This window comes from Metarhizium acridum (genome assembly GCF_019434415.1).
Source record: "Metarhizium acridum strain ARSEF 324 chromosome Unknown scaffold_13, whole genome shotgun sequence".
NCBI lineage: Eukaryota > Fungi > Ascomycota > Sordariomycetes > Hypocreales > Clavicipitaceae > Metarhizium > Metarhizium acridum.
In genome coordinates, this window is record NW_027094016.1 from 3680624 (window position 1) to 3704603 (window position 23980).

Consider the following 23980-nt stretch of genomic DNA (forward strand, 5'->3'; position numbering starts at 1 on the left):
AATAAGACTTAAGCTTATTTTTACGTGAAATATACTATTTAAATTTTATAAGAGTTTAAGTTACCTTAACTTAAAGATTACTTAATAAATAAATAACTAATATATTATAATTAAGTTCTTATTTTATATATATATAAGTAATAAGTAATTTTATATTAAGCGCTTATTAATAAGATTACTTTATAAGAACTTTCTTTTAGCTTAATTAAAGTTTATACTATTAATAACTCTATTAATTTTTAATTTAAGTATATTATTATAACTTTAATACGTAATAATAAATTAAATCTTATTAAAGATTTTAAGAGACTTAATGTAACTTTATCTTACGTTATATTAGGTTAAATAATTATAATAAATAATAAATTTCTTATTAAGTAAAATAATATTCTTAAGAAACTTTAATAATACTATAAAGAGACTTATATATATATAAACTTATTACTTAATAATAAGTTTTACTATAATTATTTATAATTTAATTATTATAAGGCTTAATACCCTATAAATATAGTTTACTATAAATATAAGAATAAATAAAAGAATAAACGTTATATTAAATATTCTATTAAAAATTATTAAAACCTATATACGTATAAATACCTTATTAATAACGTTAATATTAACTTTACTTTTAATAATATTACTTATAATCTCTTTTTTTTAATAAAAGGTATTAATATAATAAAGCCTTTACCTAGTAAAAAATAAAAAGCTTAAAGAAAGTATACGCTTTTATTAATAAGTAAATAAGCTTATTAAGTTAAATAATTACTTTAAGTAATTAGCTTTATTATTAATAAACTAAAAAAGGTATCTCGCTTAAATAACGCTAAACTAATAATCTTTACTATTATTAATATTATAATAACTAGCTATAAGAATAAAGCTACTAATAGAGATACTTAAGATAATATTAATACTACTAGTATAAATAATATAATAGCTATTAATAAAGATACTTAAGGTAATACTAATATTATTAGTATAAATAGTATAATAGCTATTAATAAAGATACTTAAGGTAATACTATTAATACTAATAGTAATATTTAAGGTAATAATATTAACTTAATACCGCTAATAGTAATACTTAAGGTAAGGTAATTAATAATAATAATAATATAATTAACTCTAATAATAATAATAATATAATTACGTTAAAAAATAACGCTTAGGCTAGAAATACTATTAATATAAGTGTATTTATTAAGTGTATATAATAAGAAAGAGAATTAAAGAATAAAAATAAAGGGAAATAAATAAAAATAAAGGAATTATATAAAAGAGAGAAACTTATTATACTCTTTATTATTAAAGTAAATTTCTTTTTTTTTCCTTTATTATTATAATAATAAGGGTATTATCTTTTTTTAAATAAAGGGATATTAAGGCCTATATAATCACGTGTAAGATACTATTAATATAAGGCTTATATAATTACGTGTAAGGTATTATATTACTATTATTATACTAGTACTTTTAAGCTAGCTCTTTTCCTTTAATACATGATTAACTTCTTGACTTCTTTTAGCTCTCTTACAATATAACTTGTCAGTTGCATTACGAGCTCTTGTGACCTCGCTATAGCTCCCTTCCGTGAGCCCTCACACCGTAGCTGCCTTGCCATGACTATACGATATAGTGGTGCTTCGGCTACAACACATTTAATTTCTGCGTGTTTCAAGACTCTTAGCGTTAAAGCAAAACCAACTCTTCATTATGCATCTTGCATTGACGACTAATGCTCGTGCCAACCCCTATTTCTAGACTCAGCTACTCATTCCGAGCTCAAAAAAAGCGAGACGCGGCACGAGTATTAAAGGGACTCTCCATCCTCTGTAAACATCGACATGCTGACCATCACTGGCTTTTCACTGCTGCATATTGGTCTCTACCGCTCAACATTCGCTCACGTCCCAGCTATCACTACCTAGATCGGCAAGATGAAGTTTCTCAGCATTGTGCTCGCTGTTTCCGGCGCCTTGGCGATTCCGCGAGACCAGCAGAGTGCCGAGATTGCTCACAGCGCAGAAGATGTTTGCGGGAGAGCCGAAAACATCAACATGGACAAATGCAAGACAGACACCGAGGAATGCATTAGAAAGAGTCTAGCCGAGCAGGAGCTCGCAGCTCTCCCACCAGCTACCTGGATCTTCTTCTGGGCCAATATCAAAACATGTGGTCTCTTGAAACAAATTCAACAAGAGAACATGGTAGGCAAGGATCCATCTTGATTCAAAGATTTGCGTCACTAACCCTGCTGTAGACGGTGAAAAATTTTGTTGCCTTGCATGGCTCTGATGCCTCCAAAATCGAGTGCCAAGTAGAGGTACCTGCGCCCTTTTCCTCTTCAAGCACCTTTTCTACTACTAACACTTGGTCCCACAGGAAGGCAGCGTTTTGCACTGCGACGAATGGTCTCCGGCCAATCCTGGACCTTGCCTCGGCGAACCAAACGATTGCCACCCGTTTAGCGAGCTTCCCGAGCTTTGTGCCAAGGCAGGGGGGGTAAGTGATTCAACTCGTGTCAATACGAAGAAGTTGCATGCTAATGCAGCGGACTGCTCTAGTGCAAGACGTGTGAATCCGAACTTGTCAGCAGGTTCGGCGGCACTCCTGTATGTGACCAAGCAACTAAGCCCTATCTCATACAAACATACTAACCCCCATTTTAGGGCAGTATCAAATGCGAGCTGGAAAAGTAGCCGCCTGGATGGAAGCTATTGAAGCCACAATACACGAGCATTGTGTATCGGGCTTGTCTAAGATTGTACCTTTCGAAACTTGAAACGATCTCTGTAAGAAGCCTCGGCGCGCTACTTGCCTAATAGGGATTCGTATTATTATACATGGTTCTTTGTCTCGAGCGGTTGAATGCTATTAAAGGAGATAGCATTATAGTAGTATTAGCTACAAACAGAAAGCTTTCTCTTTATATCAAGAACTGTTTGAGACTTATGCCTAAGAGTATTGTGATACATGAGCTTTTATTAACAAATACGCTATAAAGAAGATTGCTCAGGTCGGAGCAGAGACTGTTAACAATACAATCCCCTTAAACGTCGTAGTGCACTTACGTGAGAGAACTTTATATTGCCTGTGCCATGGTAACTGAAAAGTTTCCTACGCTCCCTGTTGAATGCTACAGTACACTTTTTTATGTTACACAACTTGTAATAGCCGTGTATAAAACGTCTTACACGGCGATCCCTTCGCAGCACACGTATGTTATAAGATCGAGGAATCTCTTGACGGGCAGGGTCCGAAATCTTCTCATACGCCGCTGATATAATAGTCTTATCGTACAAATCTTTCTGCCGTTCAAGGGAGAGGGCATTTCTTGAGGCTTTCGTCTTTGAAAGTGGGCTTCGGGCTCTCCTAGATAAATACTTTGAACGAAGCACTTTAAGAATTAAAACGCCCAGAAGTATGTGCCGGCTGCCGGCCAAGTTGAGCCCATGTGGTAATGACCTGATCCGTTGAAATATTGCGTCGAAACGGAGGCAAAAAACATGGACGAAAGCCTTTTAAAGGCCGTATCGCTTGTAATCTCTTAGCACTAAACCAGACACTGGCCATATTCCATATTCTTTCAATAATCATCACAGATTCTGGCAAAGACTTGCGTCTTACTAGAGGAAAGCGGCTCAGCAGGTTAGTCGGAGAGGAAGCTTTGCCATTAAGGGATAGAAGCGGTCGGGTCATATGAGCCAGAAGGACCGAACATGGTCGAGATTAGAGAGAGATATCGTTGTAGGTAGTAGGCTCTCTCCCGCAGCGTATGGGGGCTTCCTGGTTCATCATACTGAGTCTCGGAGGAGCCTAGAGAGCAGAGTCTTGGAATTAAATTAGCTACATAATATACGGCGACGTAAGACATACAGCGATAGCTTATATCAAAGAAGGATCGCAAAACCCCATCGTCCACTTCTGTTGTGCGTCAAGAAAAGCGACTACCGTCAGTTTTTTGTGCCAAACTAGCCTGCAAGAGAGCTCCAATTATAGCATCATGATGGTTCGGACGGAGTGACTGGGAGAGCATTACTGAGACGGGAGGTTCCGAAATAGATGAAGCTGCGATGGCTGGCGAGCCTGTCAGAAACAAGCGGGATGGTGAGGGGTTATGGCGACACGACTTCAGCACGGAATGTCGCAGGGGAACCGGTTGGAGAAGGGTGGGATTATTCAGCACTCAGGGCTCTTTCGATATCGCATGAGAGCAATGTCTTTATCGCCTAATATAAGCATCCGCTGCGGCAGGAAACCTTGTGTTTCCCTTCCGTCCTCAGCACGTTGGCTATTTAACTACTGCTCTCAGCCTCGCCATTCAGCGCGGCTTTCGACTTGTAAGCCAAGTCGTTGACGCTGTGCCGTGATGATTCAGACGCTACATGACGTGTAGCTGCATAGAACGTTTCATTGGGCATGAATGCAGCTGGTTTGGGCTCTTCAGCCTTGTGCGGAAACCCTTCATAAGTGGCACAACCCCGCGAGACCTTTCTGGCTGCGATATCAAAAGTGTATGGCATCATTGATTCTAGTCGGTCTGCACAAACAACATGCATCCCTCTACCATCAGCGCATCTATCCCTTCAGAGTTTGATGACGAGGTGGACGACGATCTCCCACCCTCTAGGGAAATTTGGGCTTACCCATGCAAACTTGCGTCGTGTCCTGACTACGGAAAATCTTGGCTTTTGCGCAGCAACTTCCTCCTTCACTTGAAAGAACAAGAGGTGCATCTGGCAAGCGCGGCAAGCGCAGCCGCGCGCCGTGCCATCGAATTGCAGTGGCGCTATAGCACTAATCCCCATTTGCCGCCCCGTGCGGCCCCCATGTTTCGGTCTCGATCGGATCCGGAGGAGCATGTCTGGGAATATGGATTTCGGGATCACACCGGCAAGATAGTAAACCGCAGGGGAACACAACGGCAGATGGAACAGGATCTGGCCCAGGCTCAGCGACGCCAGGGCTAGGAAGCATGTGGCAAAAAGGGCACACTGGATTACATATTGGTGTTTAATAAAACAGTTATATGCTGGGAGTGCAGACTTGAGCTGTAGATTGAGGTTGGACATTCTTTGCCGTCGTCTCTGACCAGTGCAAGTGATGATAAAAACAGGGGCCACTTTCAGGTTATAACCTCCTGGGACTAGCCCTCGACGTCCGTCTTGGCAAGAGGAGAAGAGAGAATCCAATTCTTCCGCGTATCTTCACCTTTTGAGTAAAGCTGGCTGATAAGAGTCCGCGTCACGCTGTCAAGTATCCGATTGCCCGTATTATGGAAGTCTAGGTAGAAGTAAAGGAGACCCTGCGTATCAAGTCTCATGCATTACATTGGGTTAGTTGTGCCTTGAACACCACCTCGGACTTTGTTCACAGCTTCCCCGACTTTGATATTATTAGTAATACCTAACATGTAGTTTACTAGACGGTAGACTAACCTGCAGAAAGAACATCTTCTATCTTGCTTTCAGCTTCCACCTTTTTTGGAACTATTCGACAAAGAAGCTCTTTGGCATACACAGTAGTCACCCTGCCGCGTAGCTCTGCTGTTCGTTGTTCTTGTGTGAACCTGAGTAGTAGTGCGGCAAGGTACTCGATGCTTAGGGCGCATATCCATCCTTAGTACAACTGGCATTCGACGGGAAGCAGGTGGGCGGATCAAAAGAGTCTATCGACATGTCCGGCTACCAAGTCGTTGTCGCTTTCTATTGAGCGTGACAGGAGCACTTAACTCTAATTGTCTCAAGTCGGCCTTTGTGTAGCAAGCACACCGCAAAGAGCAGCTGAACGAATTGATCTGCGACTTAATTGTAATTGCCAAATTGAACTGTCGTATCCTTCTCCTCAAACTAGCCCTAAATCACAGGTTTTCATATCAAATTGAACTGTTCTAAAATGACACCTTGCTCCTTCAGCGCAGCCGGAAGAAGCCGGGGATCTGAGTTCATGGTCCGACATCCACTTTCGTCTCTAAACCATTGGAGGAAATAGGGATCATCTTGAGTCCTCTCTTTAGTGATCCCAGACCAATTAGGGCTGAGAGGTTGCAGCCGCGGATCTTGCAACTGACTGTGATGAGTCGACGTATTCTTATAAACCGGCACGTATACACCATTCCTGAAATCCATTTGGATTTTCCAGTCATCCGGAAGAGAACCCAAGAGACTCTCGCCATCCAACAAGCCAGGTACAAAGCAGATACCTACCAAGTGAAACATGTCTTGCGATTCATGAGGGCGGCGAATAAGCATAGGCGTGTTGCAGCCCAGCAAAGTGCACACAACATCGTCTAAGGAAAGGTCAGCTAATGTCTCCAAGGGAAACAGACGATGGCACGAAGCATCTACCTTTGTTGACATGCTGCCCCGCTACACCGACATATCCTTCCTTTGTTGTGAAAAATGTGGCCCCGTTGGCGACGCCGTTTCGGAGATGTTGTGTTATGCTAAAATACTACGCCACCCCTTGCACGTTAGAGCTGTGGGTGCAAGGGGTACGATCATCCGAAGGCTGGGAGTCCTTGGGCCAAGCAACTATTAAGCCATTACATTTAGCTAGCTATCTAGTTATGCAGAGCCGTGGTCTGACCTATATGGATTCCGTGTAAGGACCTGTCGTCTTCTATGCCGCTCATCCCTCATCTTCATCTTCATACCCTCTGGTGGAGACTCGTAAAACAGGTGACCACGATCAAAGGGCGCATCCAGCATCAAGCCCTGGAGCGTTTTTACGCGAGAGACAGCTACGTAGCTTAAACCAGTCTGAAAGTCCCGACAGGAGAGATCTGTCACGATGACATCTTCAGTGATGCTCTGCGACTTGTGAACCGTAATGGCGTAGCATACGATCAGGGGAAACTGCGTGCGAGTGCAGAGAGTGCTTCCGATGAGGAAGTCCCTGTCTACTGGGAGAATCGGGACAATCTTTCTGCCATCAGCGGTGGTCAGGAACACAGGTCCACTGTACTTGTCAAACTCCATCATGATAACACAGGGAGGGTCTTGGACTGGGTCAGCCCCCGGTGCCCAGCCGATATCGTAAACGGTACCGCGAGCGCCGTTGCAGAGACCAACTGGCTGCCAAAGGTTAGATGTCAGCATCAGACGGGCGCCAATGCATATAGGGATCTGCTTCGCAAGGTTGCCCGCCTTGTCATCAGGCGCCGCAGCCGCGCCAAGGCCGACATTCTTAGCCTTGACCTGAATGACTGGCCGGCCGAGGCGGTCGAGGTGGTAGTGGTTATATTCGTTCACCCTATCTTTCGTGGCGTATACTCGCAAGGCGTTGGCGAACCTGGCGACCTCCAGATCATCTAGCTTCGCCTGTACTCGACCGGAAAGGAGTTTCCAGGACTCGACTGACAGTTGGAGGAGCCGCAATTCCTCGAGAGCTGTGCGAAACGCCTTCTGATCGTCGCCCCGTTGCCGTTGGACAACCTTCAAGAAGACTGATTTATCGAAGCGTCTATATGCGTTCCTGCCTTTGATCTCCACTCCCTGCACCTCTTTATCGTAATAGAGCGGCTTCTGTAGCACGGGTGGAAGCTGGAAGAAGTCGCCAACCAGAAGGATGTTAAGACTACCAAAGAACTCCTCATTCCTACTCGGGAACGCCTCGCGCAGGCGGTCATCGATCCAAGAAAGCTGTCGCAGTCCCAGCATGCTCTTCTCATCGATGATCAGGTAGTTGATGTCCTTCAGCTTCTTCTGGAGCTGGGCCATGTCAGTGGGCGAGAGGGGCTTGAAGTCCTTGTTGATTGGAAGGTGTAACAGGGAGTGCAAAGTAGTGCCCGATATCTGATTTCCCGCGACGCCAGTGGGCGCGGCACGCCAAACAGGTGTCCCTCTCCCGGCAGCAGCGGCTTGGAGGTGCGCGGAGAGCAAATTAATGAGGTATGACTTCCCGGTACCACCTCCACCATCCACATGGAGCAGCAACTGAGAGGGTTCCTGATTCAGGAAGTGGTCCATCACGGTATCGTATACTAAGCGCTGATCCCGGTTTAGGGAATCTCGAGCTTCCAAGGGCTGATGATCCACATCAAGGTCAAGGCGGTTTGCCGCCTTGCGTTGCTTCCAGTAGTCGCCCTTGAGAATACCGTCATCAGTATACCGTCCAACGTGAGGGGTCCAATCATAATTGATGTCGATGTCTCGGCGGCCGAGCATGTCGATATCCTCTTCCTCCAGCGGGCGGTCGGGAAGCATGCGGGCGAGTTCATGCCAGTCTTCATCCACAATGGGCTCTTCATGGACCTCAAGCTCAAATTCGTCGTCCTCAGCCCTCAATTCATTTGTATCTGGCTCCCCATAATGATCGTCCGCATGGGTGTCACGGTGCTGCTCTCTGCAAAACCTGTACGCAGCCGCGAAGGAATCGAACCGCTGCCCGCCCACGGTGAGCAACTCCTCTGGAGAGCGATGCGGATGAGCCATCATCAATTTAACACGGCAGAAGTCACCAAACTGGGGAGATGCCTCCACGGACCTGTATCGAGGAAAGTAAGACAGGACTCTCTTCTTCGCGTTGGCAGCGAGTCTCCTCCACGTCTTGAGATTATACGATTGCAGGTACTCGAGGTAAGTTGCATCCTCGTGCTGGTCATTTCTCTCGAGATACCTCCTGTAGCTGCCGACGGTCTCGTTGACATCTTCATCCACGCGATACGAACGTGCATGTTGCTCCAAAGGACGGCAGTCGACAGAGACCACCATCCGCGTGCCTTCCTGCAGAGGAATGTTAAGGAGAAGATGGGAAATCTCCTGCGCCGAGTAATCTCTCTCGGCAATCAGCTTATTCATCAGGCGAGAGGAGAAGGATAATAGCGGCTGAAGGTGTGCCGTGTGCGGCAAAACCTGGTCTGCAAGCTTACAGTAAGGCTCAGTCTTCTTCTCAGATTTGCTGCAATACTTGGCAGCGTACGTAATAACCGCCTGTAGGCTGGTGCAAGGAGATATGTCGATATTGGCTAGCCAGCCTAGTATAATGGCGGGATTGAAGTGATTCATGAGGTTGTCATTCCGCGCCGCCTCGAAGACATAGTACGACTTGCCTTCCTTCCTGATCACTGCGGCCAGCTCCCGCAAGGCACGAGGAAAGTCAAAACGACACTCCCGCTCTGGATTGGCCGCATTGGCCGCCTCGATATCTGCAGCAGCGCCTTCCATATCCCTCGCCAGATCAACGGTTCTCTTCCTTACGCGTAAGCAGTATGTGGTATTGCATCTGTGGCGCTGGCAGCGGTTGACGATTTGTGAGAGACGCAGGAATGTCAGTTCTGTACTCAGTGGATCTACGCTCAGGGGGTTACCCTCACCCTGGGGCATAGTCCTAGTCGGCTCAGGATTAATGGCAGTGATGTGGAATCCCCACGTGCGTGCAAAAACATCACGAGCGGCTTCATCCACCATGTCGACTCTTGGGCAATTCTCCATCCAGTACAGGCCATGGTTGTGCGGACTGCCACGCCCTTGCCATTCATACCGATCCCAGTAATCCGTAATGTTGAACTTCTTGCTTAACACGATATCTCGAAAGAAACAGTATCGGCGGTAGAAATGGAAAGCAGCAATGTGAGGATTCTGACGCAAAAGTTGGCGCGAGAGACCCATCCTCTCGGACTCGGACGCAGCCAGCCATTCATCATATCGGGGCATGTGCTGGTAGAGACTCCGCCAGTGTAAATCTGCCGGGCTGAATGTGATGAATGCACCAGGACATCCAAGGTTGTAGGCATAGGCCTCGAGGTCCTGCCTCTTCCTGTTCCAGAAGGGGCGCGTGCCGCGAATAGGTACCGCATGTCTTGTGATTGAGTTGATTAGCACCTGCGCCTCAGGGTCCTCGCTGTGCTCCAGTGCCTGAACAAGCTGCTCCCGTGTGAGCGGTTCATGACTACCATCGTGTTGCTTCACGAAGAATTTGGACCGTGCACGGGCCTGTGACCGCATCAGAGTATTGAAGGCGACGAAGCGGAAGGTCGGGTGGCGTGCAAAACGCCCGTCATGCCAGCGCATCGCGTGCTCGATGTAGTCCTTGTAGTCGATTGACCGTAGCCGAGGCTCAACAAAGTCGGCTCTCCCGTCAGGAAAGAGGCAGGGAAAAGCTAAGGAGAGTAGGGCATGAGAGCGATTGAACTCATTAATGGGTGTGCGCCGTATATTCGGAAGCTGCAGCTCGTGCTGCACCTGCTCCTGGAAGCTTGTGGAAAGCCTTGGTTCAGCTTCTGGTTCTCCGGCAAGAATAGACCGCAGAGCATCGAGCTCCGTGTCCTTGGCCAAAAGGTCCGGCACCGCAGCCTCGTCCTCCAGGTCCGGTTCTGCCTCCTCATCTTCCTCGGGTCCAACTTCGGCAGCCTCCACCTGGCTCTGGGGGATGTCGTCCAGGACATTGCCATCTTGAGGCAATTGACTCAGCCGCTCTTCGTCGATGACGATGCATCGATAGCCAGGATGATGGCGCCGGAGGTAGTTAAGCCATATGGCAACTGGCTGGCGGCGTACACGGAACTGGCGGGTGAATTGCCGGCTAAGGTTTGCATGGGACGACGTATTGGAAGGACGGAGTAATACAGTGTTCAACTCCCGCGGCAAAAGCGGGAGTTGGTTGTACACCAAGCCAACCTCGCGGAGAAAGTGAACAACATGTCCCCGATATTTGTACTGCTGGCCCCGCACAAGCATAATATTCACGTGGACGTGAACACGGCCTATTAAAGACTCTTCAGTAGGTGTAAGCTGAGGCAATTGAGTCGGTACGGAGCCAAAATCCAACTGGTTGTCCACAGAGAAGAAGTACGGCTCTTCAGGGCCGCGTTTATCATCCTTTCGACAGCAACGCGCACAAATGCCATCAGAATCGATCTTCATCTGGAACCAACGCTCTTGACATCGACCACAAAATTGCATTTGGTCATTGTCCAGCTTTGTCCAGAACTCACGGAGGATTGCTTTATCACGACAGGTCAAGGCGCAAGCGTCCAGGTCCCCATTCCACACCGGATCTTGTGCGTGAAATACGGCCGATTCTTCAGGTGGAATCATCACTGGACTCCGGTACCGTCGTGGCGGCCCCGACGATCGAGTTTGCCTTTGAGATTTTTTTGGCCGCCCTCCTGTACCAGGGGCAGGACCACGGCGAGCACGGCGACGAGGCCCTGACTTTCTGGAAGGCTGCCGCGAGCAATAGCGAAGAGGGCTTTCGTCCAAGGCATTGCTATTATCGTTCCCGTCTTCGTCCCCTAGATCGGAATCAGACTCTACCCCTAGGTGTTCGAGGTACTTCCGTGGTCGAGCAGGTGAAAGCAGCAAGTTGAAATAGTCCTCGACGTCAACATCAGATTCAGAGAACTGTCCCCTGTCATCCGCTTCCTTGGTCATTCCATCCCCATCTGGGAGCTCATTTGCCTGTAGTCGATCTTGACTCCCAGCTACGTTCCGTGGTTAGCTTGAACAAACTGCCGGGACCACAGCACAAGGATACCTTCTCCAGGACCATCAGAACCTTCAAAGACGCCGAGTTGAGAGATTGTGGGAGTTAGTGACACAGCCTCCCCTGCACGGCGTCGTGAACGATGGTCGCGCCGAATAGTGGCCTGCTTGGCCCTGGCGCCGGCCTTGGAGGCATCATCTTGCGAGTCCTTCCCGCCCTTGTGGAACCTAACAGCCAGGTAAGAGTAGTCCACACCAGTCGTGCTGCTTCGGACAGTAGATGGATCAGAATGTGAGGCGACAGGATCGGTCGAGGGCGGCACAGGCGGTGAGGGAGCTAGAGCCCGGAAGAGCCGCGAGCTCGCTTGGGTTGGTGGGATCGGCGTCCCCAGCACTATCTGCGGCTGGCTGCCTGGCTCTCCGAACAAACTCCTAGCTGTATGTTGTTGCCGTAGCTTCTCTGGCGATGTAGGTTGGGTTCCAGATCTCTGGTTAGGAGGCGATAGGCCAGCGTCTCTGTCGGTTCTTTTCGGGGCAGATCTCTCAGCTGAGGTAGGACGGACAGCCAGCTTTCTCAATGCAAGGACGGCACCTTTGGACCTGGCACGCTTGATCAGGTTAGGGAGGCATATATAGTATATCAATGGTGTCAGTTACCTCGGAATTGCGGTGGTCCCGGCATTCCAGACAGGTTGTAGTTGGATTGGCAGATTTCCTCCTGCTAACGAAATTACTTGGTGATTTTGTTCGGTCGCAAGACGGGCAATGGACTGCCAATTCAGATCTAGGACTAATATTACCCCTAGAATCATAATCCATACCCAACCATGCGGTACATCTGTTTCAATAATGGAAGAAAGGCTGCTGGCCAAGCAAACGAACAGATCGCTGGGCAAATTTAGCGATTGTAAACGATTGTAAACGATTGTAAACGATTGTAAACAGAGAAGTAAACAAAGAAGCACCGACAGACGGTGGCTGTCCTTTACCCACTTTTCTAGAGCCACCAACCAATCCAGCCTTCTTTCGCGATTTCCCATACAAAATTTGGACCAATAGAAACTTATTTGTCAAGCCTGCACCAAACCCTCATTATTCGGAAAACTTATGGATTAATGTAGAGTCAGCCTTCGGCTGAATAATAATAAATACATAAAATAGCTAATATTATAGCCAATCAGCTTATTTAAAAAAGTGGGTCCCTTTAGCTTTTTGTAAGCTTAAAAACTAGGTTATATAGTTTTCTAAAAACTTACTACACTACACTACACTACAAAAACTACAAAATGTAGTTTTTGAAGTTTTAGGCTTATAATAGTATATAAGGACCCACTTTTTTTTATTATAAGCTTATAATTTTAGACTTATGCTAGTTATTCGTAAAACTTATAATTCTATAAGTATTTTATTAGATTTAATATAATTTTTTATATTCGAAACTACAAAAACTATAAAACTATAAAACTACACTACTTCCAATGCTCTGTATACATCCAACGGACCTTAACACATTCAAAGGGATCCCTTTGAATGTGTTAGGGTCTATTTTTCGTACCAAGCTAGGGTTCTAGCCAACAGAAAAAAATCATATTAAGAGGTATAAAGCCTTATTAAGGAGTATTATAATAATAAAATTATTAATAATTTGTAACTTTATAAAGAGTTATATTACACTTATTATAACTTTATATTATAGACTAGTCTTACCTGCTCTTACACGCAAGCGTCTTAAAAGATAATAATAAGGTTAAGAAAGAATAAAAGTGAGAATCCCTCCCCCCTTTCTTACTCCTAAATTAAGGCCATAACGAACCTGTACTAAAGTGGGGCGTGGCACGAGTAGATTCTCGAGTGATACGGAGTACTCCTTATTAGAGCATTGACTGTAGTGTAGTGTAACGGTGGCTTAGGTTCTAAGGCATAGTAGGTCTGTTTCTTAGGAAGTAAGTTAGGTTAAATGCTATAAAGTAGCTTTTTAAGTAGTATTATAATAAGGCTATTAAGAGTATAACTCTTAATAGTAAAACTATTACTTAAATTAATTAATAAAGATCTAGACTATTTACCTATAGAAATACCTTCTCCTTAAGTACTCGTTTATCTCTTTATTATAGTCTTAAATTATTTAGATCGCCTAATAATCCTAATAATCCCGTCTCGTTAGATTATTTATATAATTTAATAAGCTATTACGTAACCTAATGTCCTTATTAATTAGCGGCTATACTTACTCTTACTAATACGGCCTAGCTTCCCGCGTCTCGTATAGTAACGTTTATAACATAATACCCCTTCTCTATTAGTCTTATTCTTAAGGCTATTAAAGTAGGCTAGCTAGGGGTTTTTAGGTAATTTTCTCTTCTTTATTCTCCTTATATATTATTATATTAGCTAATCGTGTCTTAAAACCTTTCGTTTAATCCTATAAACCTTCTTATAAAATAAACGAGTAAAACGCCCTTCTTAAGTTAATAATCGGGAATCTAGTTAATATACTCACTTATTTCTTCTACTAAGATTAAGGCCTCTAGAATTATAAGGCGTTTAACGTAGACTTATCCCGTTATTATAAGTGTATTCGTTTAAATAGGTCTTACTATAATATAAATCCTCTTACCTTATAATAATTACGTTATATTAGTATCTAATACTAGAAAGCTAAGTTTAAGTTAAAGGCTACTAAGAAAGAACTTAAAAAGGCGAGCGCTAAGGTGCGTTACTTACGAAAATAAAAGAAATTATAGTTTAAGAAAATAATACGTGCAATTACGCGCGGTATTAATAACGTTAAGGAGTTAAAACGTGTGAAACGTAAGGAAGCGGAATAGCTTTAAAAGACTATAAGGGTTCTTTCTACTTCTTCTAAGAATTTAAATCTTATTTTAGTTTATTTCTTAAATACTAAATTTAATATTAAGTTATTAAACGATGCTTAAAAGATTAATTAAAATACGTTTCTTAGAAATAAAACTATTTAAGTAACGTTAAGTAATTCGTAAGATTTTTAGCTGGTTTTTAGGTGTTTTTAGAGTTTAAATATCCCTTTTATTTAATAAGATAATAATAATTCTTTATATCTTCCTATACTTTAAGTATTTATTTAACTTTATATTTATTAGTATCTTTTATTATAATATTTATAGTAATTATAGATTTATCTAGTGCTTTCTCTAGTAGTAATATATAAAATATAGAATAGATTTTTATTTTATTTAATAATAATAGTTTATAGTTAATATTTAAGATTTTTCGTTTAATAAGGAATAATTTAATCTTCTTCTAGTTAAGTTTATTACTAGGTTACTTAGTTTTAATGTTTTTACGAATAAGGTATACTTTATATTTCTTCTCTAGGATTAGCGCTAATAATCTCTTTTTATTCGCATAGTATTTTATTTAGTTCTATAAAAATATTTATTTCTATTATAAGTGTTTTTATATTTCTATTATAGTTACTATATACGTTATAACTACTAGCGCGTTTACATTTTATATTATATGTATCTTAATAATAGGGTTAAATCCATAATTTACCCTAAATAGTAACATCTTTATATTATTAATTTTAAAGCTATTATAAGCCTATTATACTAGTAGTAGCTATTTTACCTAATTATTCTATTAGTAATTAATATAGCTTCGCAGATATTATTTAAGTATTTAGTTTAAGATTTCTATTTACCTATTTAATTATAGGTAGAATGCCGTTAATAAGCTTTATTTAATCTTTATAGTTTCTATAAGCAATTTCTAAAAGTTTAAGGTGAATAATTTATTACGATTTAATATAAGCTTTATTAGTAATCTATATTATATAATAACTATTTTAAAGAATATATACGCTAAGTTCTTAGTATTACTTAATTTCTTATATAGAATATAATAGGCGTATTTTATAAGTTTATTTATAATAATTAAAATACTATTATAAGCTACTCCTATTATAGGTTCTTTTAACTTTAATAGTTTAATAATAAAGTCTATTATAATAGTTTATTATACTCTTTTAAGTGGTAATATTAATTGTAATTCTTCGTATAGTACGTGTTACGCTAATTTTACTTTATTATACGTGTTATATTTTTTAATAACTTCTTATATTATTTTTCTGCTTTCTAGGAAGTTATACGATCTTTTTAGTCTACTAATCGTTTTCCCTATACCTTAATATTCGTGTAATAGGTGCTTATATATTTCCTTAATAAGCTATTCTTAAAGTGTATTAGAAATATACTACCGTTTATTATATAAGAAGGTCTTACCTTTCTTAAATAAATGCGTTTTCGTTTCCTAATTATTTAAGTAGCTATTATTCTTAATATATAATGTAATCTATTATATTTATATTTTATTTAGCTTAACTTACTAGGTTATATTAATTTCTTAGGTACCTAATATAAGGTTCTTATTCTTAATAGCGCGTAATAAGGGTGTATTACTTACTTACTTATTTAATTTTAAGTTCTCTTTTTAGCTAAGCGCGTTTACTCTTTTATTTTTAAATTCTTTATAGTATATAATCTTAAAGTTATAATTTATAAGAGTTTTATACTATTTAATCTATCGTTTATTTAAATTCTTTATAATTAAGAATAATATAAGATTCTTATAGTTAATATAAACCTTAATTTAATGCTTTACTCTTATAAAATAGTGTTTTTATTCTTTAAAGCACTTAATAATAGCTATAAGTTCTTTATTATAAATCTTATAATTAAGTTTAGGTTTATAGAGTTTCTTTAAGAAGAATATAACTAGGTGTAATCTTCCTTAATTATCTTATTATTTAAGCTATTCGCCTAGTATAAAGTTTAAGGTATTTATTTTAAGCTTATAAGGTTTATTTTAATTAAGTGCTTTTAATATAGGTTTTAATGTAATTAAATCTTTTATCTTTTAGAATACTATAGCTTTTAGTTCATTTTATTAAAAGCTAACTTCTTTCTTTATTAGGTTTATAAGAGGTTATAAGATATCTTTATATTCGCTTAAGAATTTATAGTAAAAGTTTACGAATGCTATAAATCCTTTAACTTCTTTTAGATTCTTTAGTATAGGCTATTTTTTAATGGTTTTAATCTTATTTAGGCTTATTTATATTTCTTTATATATAAGCACGTACCCTAGAAAGTGTATAGTGTTCTAGTAGAACTAGTATTTTAAGGCTTTAATTAAGAGTTTATTATTCTATAAAGTTTATAGTACTTTATATACGTGTTATTTATATTTCTTAAGGGTATTTAAATAAATAAGAATATTATTAAGGTATATAATTATAAATACTTTTAGTTATTTTCGTAAGATTATATTAATTATTCTTTAAAAGGTTACTAGTGCGTTAGTAAGCTTAAAAGGCATTATTAAATATTCGTAGTGTTCTTTATTAGTTTAGAAATTAGAATACTATTATTCACTTATAGCTTTCTTTTATTCGTATAAGGTTATAAGCTCCTTTTAAGTTAAGTATAATAAACTATTTAGCTTTTTTAACTTTATCTTTAATTTCTATTATAAGCGATAACAGGTATTAATTCTTAATTATAATCTTATTTAAGTGTTAGTAATTAATATATAGTTATAGTTTCCCGTTCTTCTTTAATACCTATAGAATTAGGTATTCTATTAGAGACTCTAATAATTATATATATCCCTTTTATAGTATATTCTCTAGATACTTCTTAAGCGCCTTATCTTACTTAAGGTTTTAAGAATAAATTTTATTAAACGTTAGTTTAATACTAGGCTAGAGTTTAATCTTATAGTTCTAGCGTAAATACTCTAATAGTTTTATTTTTAGCTTTTTATTAAATAGCTTACTATACTTTAAGTATTCCTTAGGAATCTTTATTATCTTAGCTTTTAGCTCTTTAGTAATTATATATATTTTTAAAGGCCTATTATAGTTTAATTAAGGTGCTCTTTATAGGCTACTCTTAGCTTTATAACTATATTCTAGTAAATCCTATTAAAGTTAGCCGATTCTTTAATTAACTCGTAGATTACTTACTTATAATTAGGGTATCCCTAATATAATATCGTGTTTTAAGATTACTATAATATTTAATATAACCTAGTGTTTCGTGCCTTATATATTAATAAGAAGTTACGCTACTTTTATATTAACTACTTCTTAGCTATACTTTACTATAGTTTCTTTTATAGTTATAAGTTAGTGTTAAGGACTAGCCATACTATACTACTATAAGTATGCGTCTTTAGAAAGTAAGAATAAACTTAAGAAGAAAGAGAAAGAGAAAGAAAGGTTTTCCCCTTCTTACCCCTCTTTATATTCCTACCTAGCCCGTAGATTATTTAGGTTAGGTTTAAGCTACCTCTATAATAGGTCTAGCTTAGGCCTAAGCTACTAGCTTAAGCCTATAATATACCCCCTTACTTACCTAGGCCCTCTTAATGCCTAGCTAATAGCCGTGCGAGGCGCGTTATGCTCTCTCTTTACCCCTTATATTTATTTGTTTTTATTTCTTTATAAGGGTAAGGTAAGCTAAGTATAAAATAAATCTCCTATAATATCTTCTTCTTATTCTTTATAACCCTTTATTTTTACCCCTTTCTTAGAACGATTTTAAACCTTATTACACGCGTTTTCTTATGGAATCTATTCGTTAAGCTTTTAAACCGGTCCCTTTATTCTCGTATTAGTCCAAAAAAAAAAAAGAAAAACGATAATATAGCTAGTACTACTAGCGCTCCCTTACCCCCTTCTACCTTATGGTTTAGGCGCTATTTAGGCGACTTTATCGTGGAAGGCAACTCTAGCAAGAACAATATTTCTAATAGTAAGAAGCAGACCTCTAAATGTATTGTATTTTTTGTATTTTTTACTATACTGTATTGTATTGTATTGTAATGTAATATATTACAATACATTACAAGATTAGAATACCTATAAATGTATTATAAGGCTATAGAATATTTAATATTATAAATAAATGCTTATATAAGCATATTATATATTAAAATAAAGCTAAAAATCACGTGATTTTAAATCTTTCAAAATTAACCTTAAAATGTGGATATTAAGCGAGATATTAAGCTTTAAAGTTATGTCTTAAAATAAAAAGTAAGTAAAGCGGGGCGAATTTTTAATTGCTTATAACTTCTTAATGTGGTAGCTTATAATAGTAAAAAGTGGGGCATTTTAAAGAGCTGATTTAGCTCTTTTAAATGATATAAAATTTTTCCTTATAACCCTTATAATTAGCCTTATAATTTTAAATTAAAAAAACAAGGGTCTTTTTTCCTTAAAATACATTTATAGGTATTTTACTAATGTAATGTAATGTATTTAAATACAATACACGAAAATACAATACAATACAAAATACAATACACAATACACTTGTATTTACTATATTCGTAAGAGCTCTGGTAAGAAGCTTATTAACCCCTATATATAATATTAAAACTAACTTTTAAATACTAGTTGTTACAAATACGCCCCTAGTCCTAGTATAACCTGCTAACCCTACCGTAATACTCGCTAATAGTACGACTAAAAGTCGTATATTTACGTAGTAAATTTTAAGCTTTACTATTAATGGAAGAAGGTTAAGCGTATTACTACCTGTAATAACTATATTACTACTAAGGCTATTAAGAAGAGCGCTAACGTTAAGGCTTCTTAGGCTAAGTTCTCGCGTAAGTTCTTCTTTATAGCGAAAAAATTCCAGTCTATACTTACCTATACCCGCGTTAATTTTAATTTAGTTTAAACGATTAACTCCCCTATTAAGTCTAACTAAGACTCGCTATTCGTGGCCTAATAGGCTATTATTCTTAGCACGTCTCTTACGCTTATTATCTATTATAAGGGCGCTACTATTTACTAGAATCCTAGCTATTAAGCGATAATCGCGGATTTTTACTGTAATTAAGCTAGTATTACTTAGGCCCTTAACTAGCTTATTAATAGTTAGCGTATTAACCGTAAAGAACGTGCCGCGTAAATAGCTTATCTTAAAAGGGTAATTAAATTCGTTAGCTTATCCCTTATTAGCTGTAATTAGCGTTTTATTTACGCCTCTAATACTACCCTATTAGAATTTCCTTTCGTTCTCCTTAACCTTATTACTTACTATTAGCTCCCTAAATAGTCTCTTAATAATTTTAACGAGCTTATTTTAGTTAAGAATCTTTCTTCTATTAGTTCTACTATACTATTAGCTGCCTTTATTTCCCGCCTAATTGCGCTCCTACCTCCTATAACTTAATAGCTAGCTATCTTTGCCTCTCGCTTAAATATACCCTTACTTTCTATAATTAGGCAGCTAATCGCGCTTATTTTAGAGCTATAACGTCCCTTTAAGGGGGAAGGGTCTAATACTAATTAAAACTAGTATTCTAATAATTCCCTATTAATAGATAAAAGTAAGAATAAGCGTAAGAGAAAGGCCCCTAGTTATTTTTAAAATACTTTTAATTTAGCTTTATCTTATAGCCTTTTCTCTCGTAAAACTAGCCTCTATACTTGTAGTATATAGTCTTATTAGGGTTTCTCGTCGCGTATTAATAGTACTAATACTAGCGGTTTTACTTTTACTAATACTACTTTAAGCCCCTAACCTAGTTTTAGTTTACGCGCTTCTCGTTAAAGGTTTACTTACCTATTAAGTGTATTAATCCCGTTAACTTATTTAATTTAAGCCTCTCCTTATTCGCTTAATTTAAGGCTAGGGACTTTAATAGCTCCCTCTTAGCGCTACTTCTTTTTACTCTAATAAGAGTTTCTATTACTTCTTACTAGCAGTTTATTTTATCTTATATCTTAGCTAATAAGAATTATTTCCCTTTATTACCATTAATTTTTAGTAATTTAAACGTTACTTTACGCGAACGTCTTATATTTAAGCTAGCTACGCGTTAGCTCTTTTAATCGCGCTAGCTACCTATTAAATAAGGTGTTTTTTTTTTTTTTTTTATTTTATATTCTCTAATTATAATATTTATAGTTAGTTAATCTAAAAAAATTTACTAGCCCCTTATAGTCCCTTTACTTATACGATTTAGGGCTTTTAAACTATATTACCGTTTCTATTACCTTTATTTTAACCTATTATAGGCCCTTTCTCTTTTTTTTTTTTTTTTTTTTTATAGGTACTACCACGGTTATAGTAGTTTAAGCGTAGCGTAAAGGTAATATAAAGCTATTATTTTACCTCGCGTTTCCCTATTAGTTTTTAAAACGCTTTAATACTACTATCTCTCGTACGTTTTCTAGTAGCTCCTAAGTTAGCTATATATAACCTACCTATTTTACGTAAGCTTTTTATTTCTTACCTCTCCTTAATACGTTCTTTACTATAAGAATTTCCTTTACCTTAAATTCTTTTACTAGCTAGCTACTTACCTTATTATTTATTTACGTTAACTTAAAGCCTAGCTTAAAGTCCTATAGCTCTTAAAATAGGAGCGGGTTATAGGTTACACGTTCTAGAAGATTAACGTGAAATACTAGGTGAATACCACCCGGGATATTTAGCCTTATTATAAGTGGTATTACTACGTTTATAACCTTATATTTCGTAAAAACCTAATCTAGCTTCTTACTTAGCTAATTTATTTTAATATTTTATAGGTTTAGCTAAATACTATCTTTAATCTTAAACTTCTTTATTAGGTACTATTATTTACTTATTAAGTCCTAGGCACGTTATTAGGCGAACGCAATTATAGCCTAGGCTAGGTTTATTTCTTCTTATAAGTAATTAATAAATACTATTACTCTCCCCTTTATTAAGGTCTTTAATTTCTATATATAAAGTAGCTCCTAAATTATAGCTATATTAAATTTATATAAGGCTTTATTTAAGCTTATTTTAATTACGATTAAGTCCCAGTTATTTAAGGCTAACTAGTAAGCTATAAGATAGTCTATTTAGTTAAATTACTTAAACGAGATTATAACTTAAAGAACTACCTATACCTTTTAGTTCACGCGTTTTATACTACTATTTATTTATAGGTAGTACGCTATAAAGAGAAGCTAGGTTATCTTTATAAGTTTATAAAGCGTTATTTAGAATTTACTAAGCTAATTTAACTTATAGTTTATAATAATTTATTTTAGAAATCTATAAAACTATTACTAGTATTACTTAAAACGTTTCGCGTATACCTTAGCCCCTATTAATATTATAGCCTCTAGCTATATATACTTAAATAGTTAATTTATAATAACTATTAGGTATCTAGTATCCCCCTTCTTACAAGTAGGGAGGTCTATTATAAAGTTAATTAAGATTTATAATTAATATTTATCTGTAATTAGAATCAGCTATAGAAGTCCCTATTAAAGCTACCTACTCTTATATCCCTTATAATAGTAATAATTACGCACGAACTGCGCGACGTCTTAAGATATCCCTTTCTAGTAATAGTTCCGTTAAAGTAACTTAAAGGTACTGTTTTTTCTAGGGTAACCTACTATTAAGAAGTTATACACGCGTTATATAAGTGTTATTATAAGTAGCTTTTACTTTAAGGCCTAAATACGGCCCTAAAATAGTAGCGTTTCATGTATAAAGAGAGTGTAATTCGCGATCTATTCCCGTGTATTTACCTCCTTAAGGAACCTTTAAGTATTCTCCTAAATAGCTTTAATTTAATATACTATTACTCTATTCTTACGCTAACCTTAGTCCTATAAGCTTTAAAGGTAGTAATTACTAAATATCTTCGTTCTTAGTAAGGGATTAGTGGTCTTACTAGCCTTTTCTTTATTATTAGCGGTTAAGGCTAGATTACCTAGCAATATAAGTGATATATTTATTAGTTAAATAATACTATTAAAGCGTAATAAGAAGGTATTCTAGTCCTAGTCCCTTTAGGAGAGTGCGTTAAGGCGTTACGCTTATATCCTAGGTCTATAATAGAGGTAAAAGTTAAATAGGGAAAGTGTCTTTACTTAACGCGCCTATCTCTTTAATATTTCCTTTAATAAGGTAAAGTATTTTAGGTTTTTATAGTTTATAAGAATAGTAAATAATTACGTAACGCTTTAAAGTTCCATTAACTAGGCTTTTAAGTAAAAGATAATAGCTAAGAGTTTCTTATTATAAATAGTGTAATTTCTTTTTAAGGCTATAAGCCTTATAAAGTAGTATACTACTAGGTAAAGAACTCTATTATTAAATTATAATAGGTATCCTCTAAGAGTATTAATTAAGTAATTTACCTTTATAATTATTTTCTTTATAGGATTCTATTACTTTAAAACTAGGTATAATATAAACGCTTTTTTTAAAGACTTAAAGGTAATATTACACTCCTTAAACCACTTAAACTAAACGCCTTTTTTAAGTAACCCTAAGAGCGAGCTTATAAGGGATAAGAAATTTAATATAAAGTTCTAATAAAAGTTTATAAACCCTAAAAATCCTTAGACTCCCCTTTAACGCGTAAAGAGTTTTTAATTACGTATTACCTTTATCTTCTTTAGGTTAGGACGAATCTCTTTACCCGTATAAATAATAAACCTAAGATATTTTATCTCTTACACGTAAAAAGCATATTTCTTAATATCTAGGTATAGCCCTATTACGCGAAGTCTCGTTAATACCTCGCGTACTTTTTATATATAATCTTTTTGTAAGCTACTTAAGTAAATTAGGATATTATTTAAATAAGCTATTATAAAATCCCCTAGTATTTTTCTTAAGGCGCTATTAATATAACGTTAAAATATTACGGGGGCGCCTACTAGCCTAAACGGGTATATTAGCTACTTAAATAGCTTAAACCTAGTTTAAAACGCTATTAAATACTTCTCCCTTAAGGTAACCTAAAGCCTATAAAATACTAAACGTACGTTTAGCTTTATAAACTATCTAGCCTTAAAAAGGGATTATAATATTTCCTTAACTAATAAGAGTAAGTAATAGTCTTACTTTATAACTTTATTTAAGGTATAATAATTAACATAGAATTACTAGCCTTTATTAGGCTTCTTTATAAGTAAAATTAAGGCTACTACTAGTAAGAAACTCACGTAAATCTAGCTCTTATTTATTAGGTTTATAACTTATTTTCTAATCTCTAGTAGGTGTTTACGCGGTATATTATAAAGTAACGCTTATAGTAACTTAGGGTTAAATTTATTTAAACGCTTCTTTAATTATATGTAATAGTTTAGCTACCCCTAATATAGGGGAAGTTCATTTACTTTTTCTTAGTTAAATAAGTCTTAAAAATCCTATAGCTTATTAGAAAGCTATAGCGCCTATCCCCACTCTTAATTTACCTTAGCTCCTTACACATGTAAGACTATTATTATTTCACGTAAGCTTATAGCTATAAAGCGGTACTTCTCCTTCTTTCTTTAAGCCTATTAAATAAGTCCCGCGAATATTAACCCTAATACCGTTATTATAGGGTTTTATATCGCTTAATTATTAGATCTCTTAATTACTAGGTCGCTTATAGCGCCTATTATAAGCTCTCTTCTAGCTAGTTACACGTATATATTATAGCGTATTATTTAAGGTATCCCTAGTATCACGTTTTAGGTAAGGCCTAGTATTACGTAA

At 37.4% G+C, this 23980-nt stretch overlaps 3 protein-coding genes across 3 annotated transcripts; 2 read left to right on the plus strand and 1 right to left on the minus strand.

Moving 5' to 3' along the window:
* The first annotated feature begins 1833 nt into the window (after positions 1–1833).
* On the plus strand, positions 1834–2889 carry J3458_003725 (uncharacterized protein). The gene is made up of 5 exons (XM_007810588.2): positions 1834–2216; positions 2270–2332; positions 2392–2511; positions 2574–2621; positions 2679–2889. The coding sequence occupies exons 1-5, from the start codon at positions 1947–1949 to the stop codon at positions 2706–2708; spliced, it is 531 nt and encodes a 176-aa protein (XP_007808779.2). The 5' UTR covers positions 1834–1946; the 3' UTR covers positions 2709–2889.
* A 1640-nt stretch (positions 2890–4529) lies between these two features.
* On the plus strand, positions 4530–5207 carry J3458_003726 (uncharacterized protein). Its single transcript, XM_066117924.1, has one exon. It carries the CDS (start codon positions 4563–4565, stop codon positions 4977–4979), a length of 417 nt encoding a protein of 138 aa, XP_065977717.1. The 5' UTR covers positions 4530–4562; the 3' UTR covers positions 4980–5207.
* A 602-nt stretch (positions 5208–5809) lies between these two features.
* J3458_003727 (uncharacterized protein) lies at positions 5810–6541 on the minus strand. The gene is made up of 2 exons (XM_066117925.1): positions 6357–6541; positions 5810–6298 (listed from the first exon to the last, which is right to left on the minus strand). The coding sequence occupies exon 2, from the start codon at positions 6258–6260 to the stop codon at positions 5880–5882; it is 381 nt and encodes a 126-aa protein (XP_065977718.1). The 5' UTR covers positions 6261–6298; positions 6357–6541; the 3' UTR covers positions 5810–5879.
* Positions 6542–23980: the final 17439 nt, after the last annotated feature.

Bases quoted from the DNA above. Each gene is read 5' to 3' on its own strand.
- J3458_003725 (XM_007810588.2), top strand. From the start codon at position 1,947: ATGAAGTTTCTCAGCATTGTGCTCGCTGTTTCCGGCGCCTTGGCGATT. The intron at 2,512-2,573 runs GTAAGTGATTCA...GGACTGCTCTAG, and splicing joins TTTGTGCCAAGGCAGGGGGG to TGCAAGACGTGTGAATCCGA. The intron at 2,622-2,678 runs GTATGTGACCAA...CCCCCATTTTAG, and splicing joins GCAGGTTCGGCGGCACTCCT to GGCAGTATCAAATGCGAGCT.
- J3458_003726 (XM_066117924.1), top strand. From the start codon at position 4,563: ATGCATCCCTCTACCATCAGCGCATCTATCCCTTCAGAGTTTGATGAC.
- J3458_003727 (XM_066117925.1), bottom strand. From the start codon at position 6,260: ATGCTTATTCGCCGCCCTCATGAATCGCAAGACATGTTTCACTTGGTA.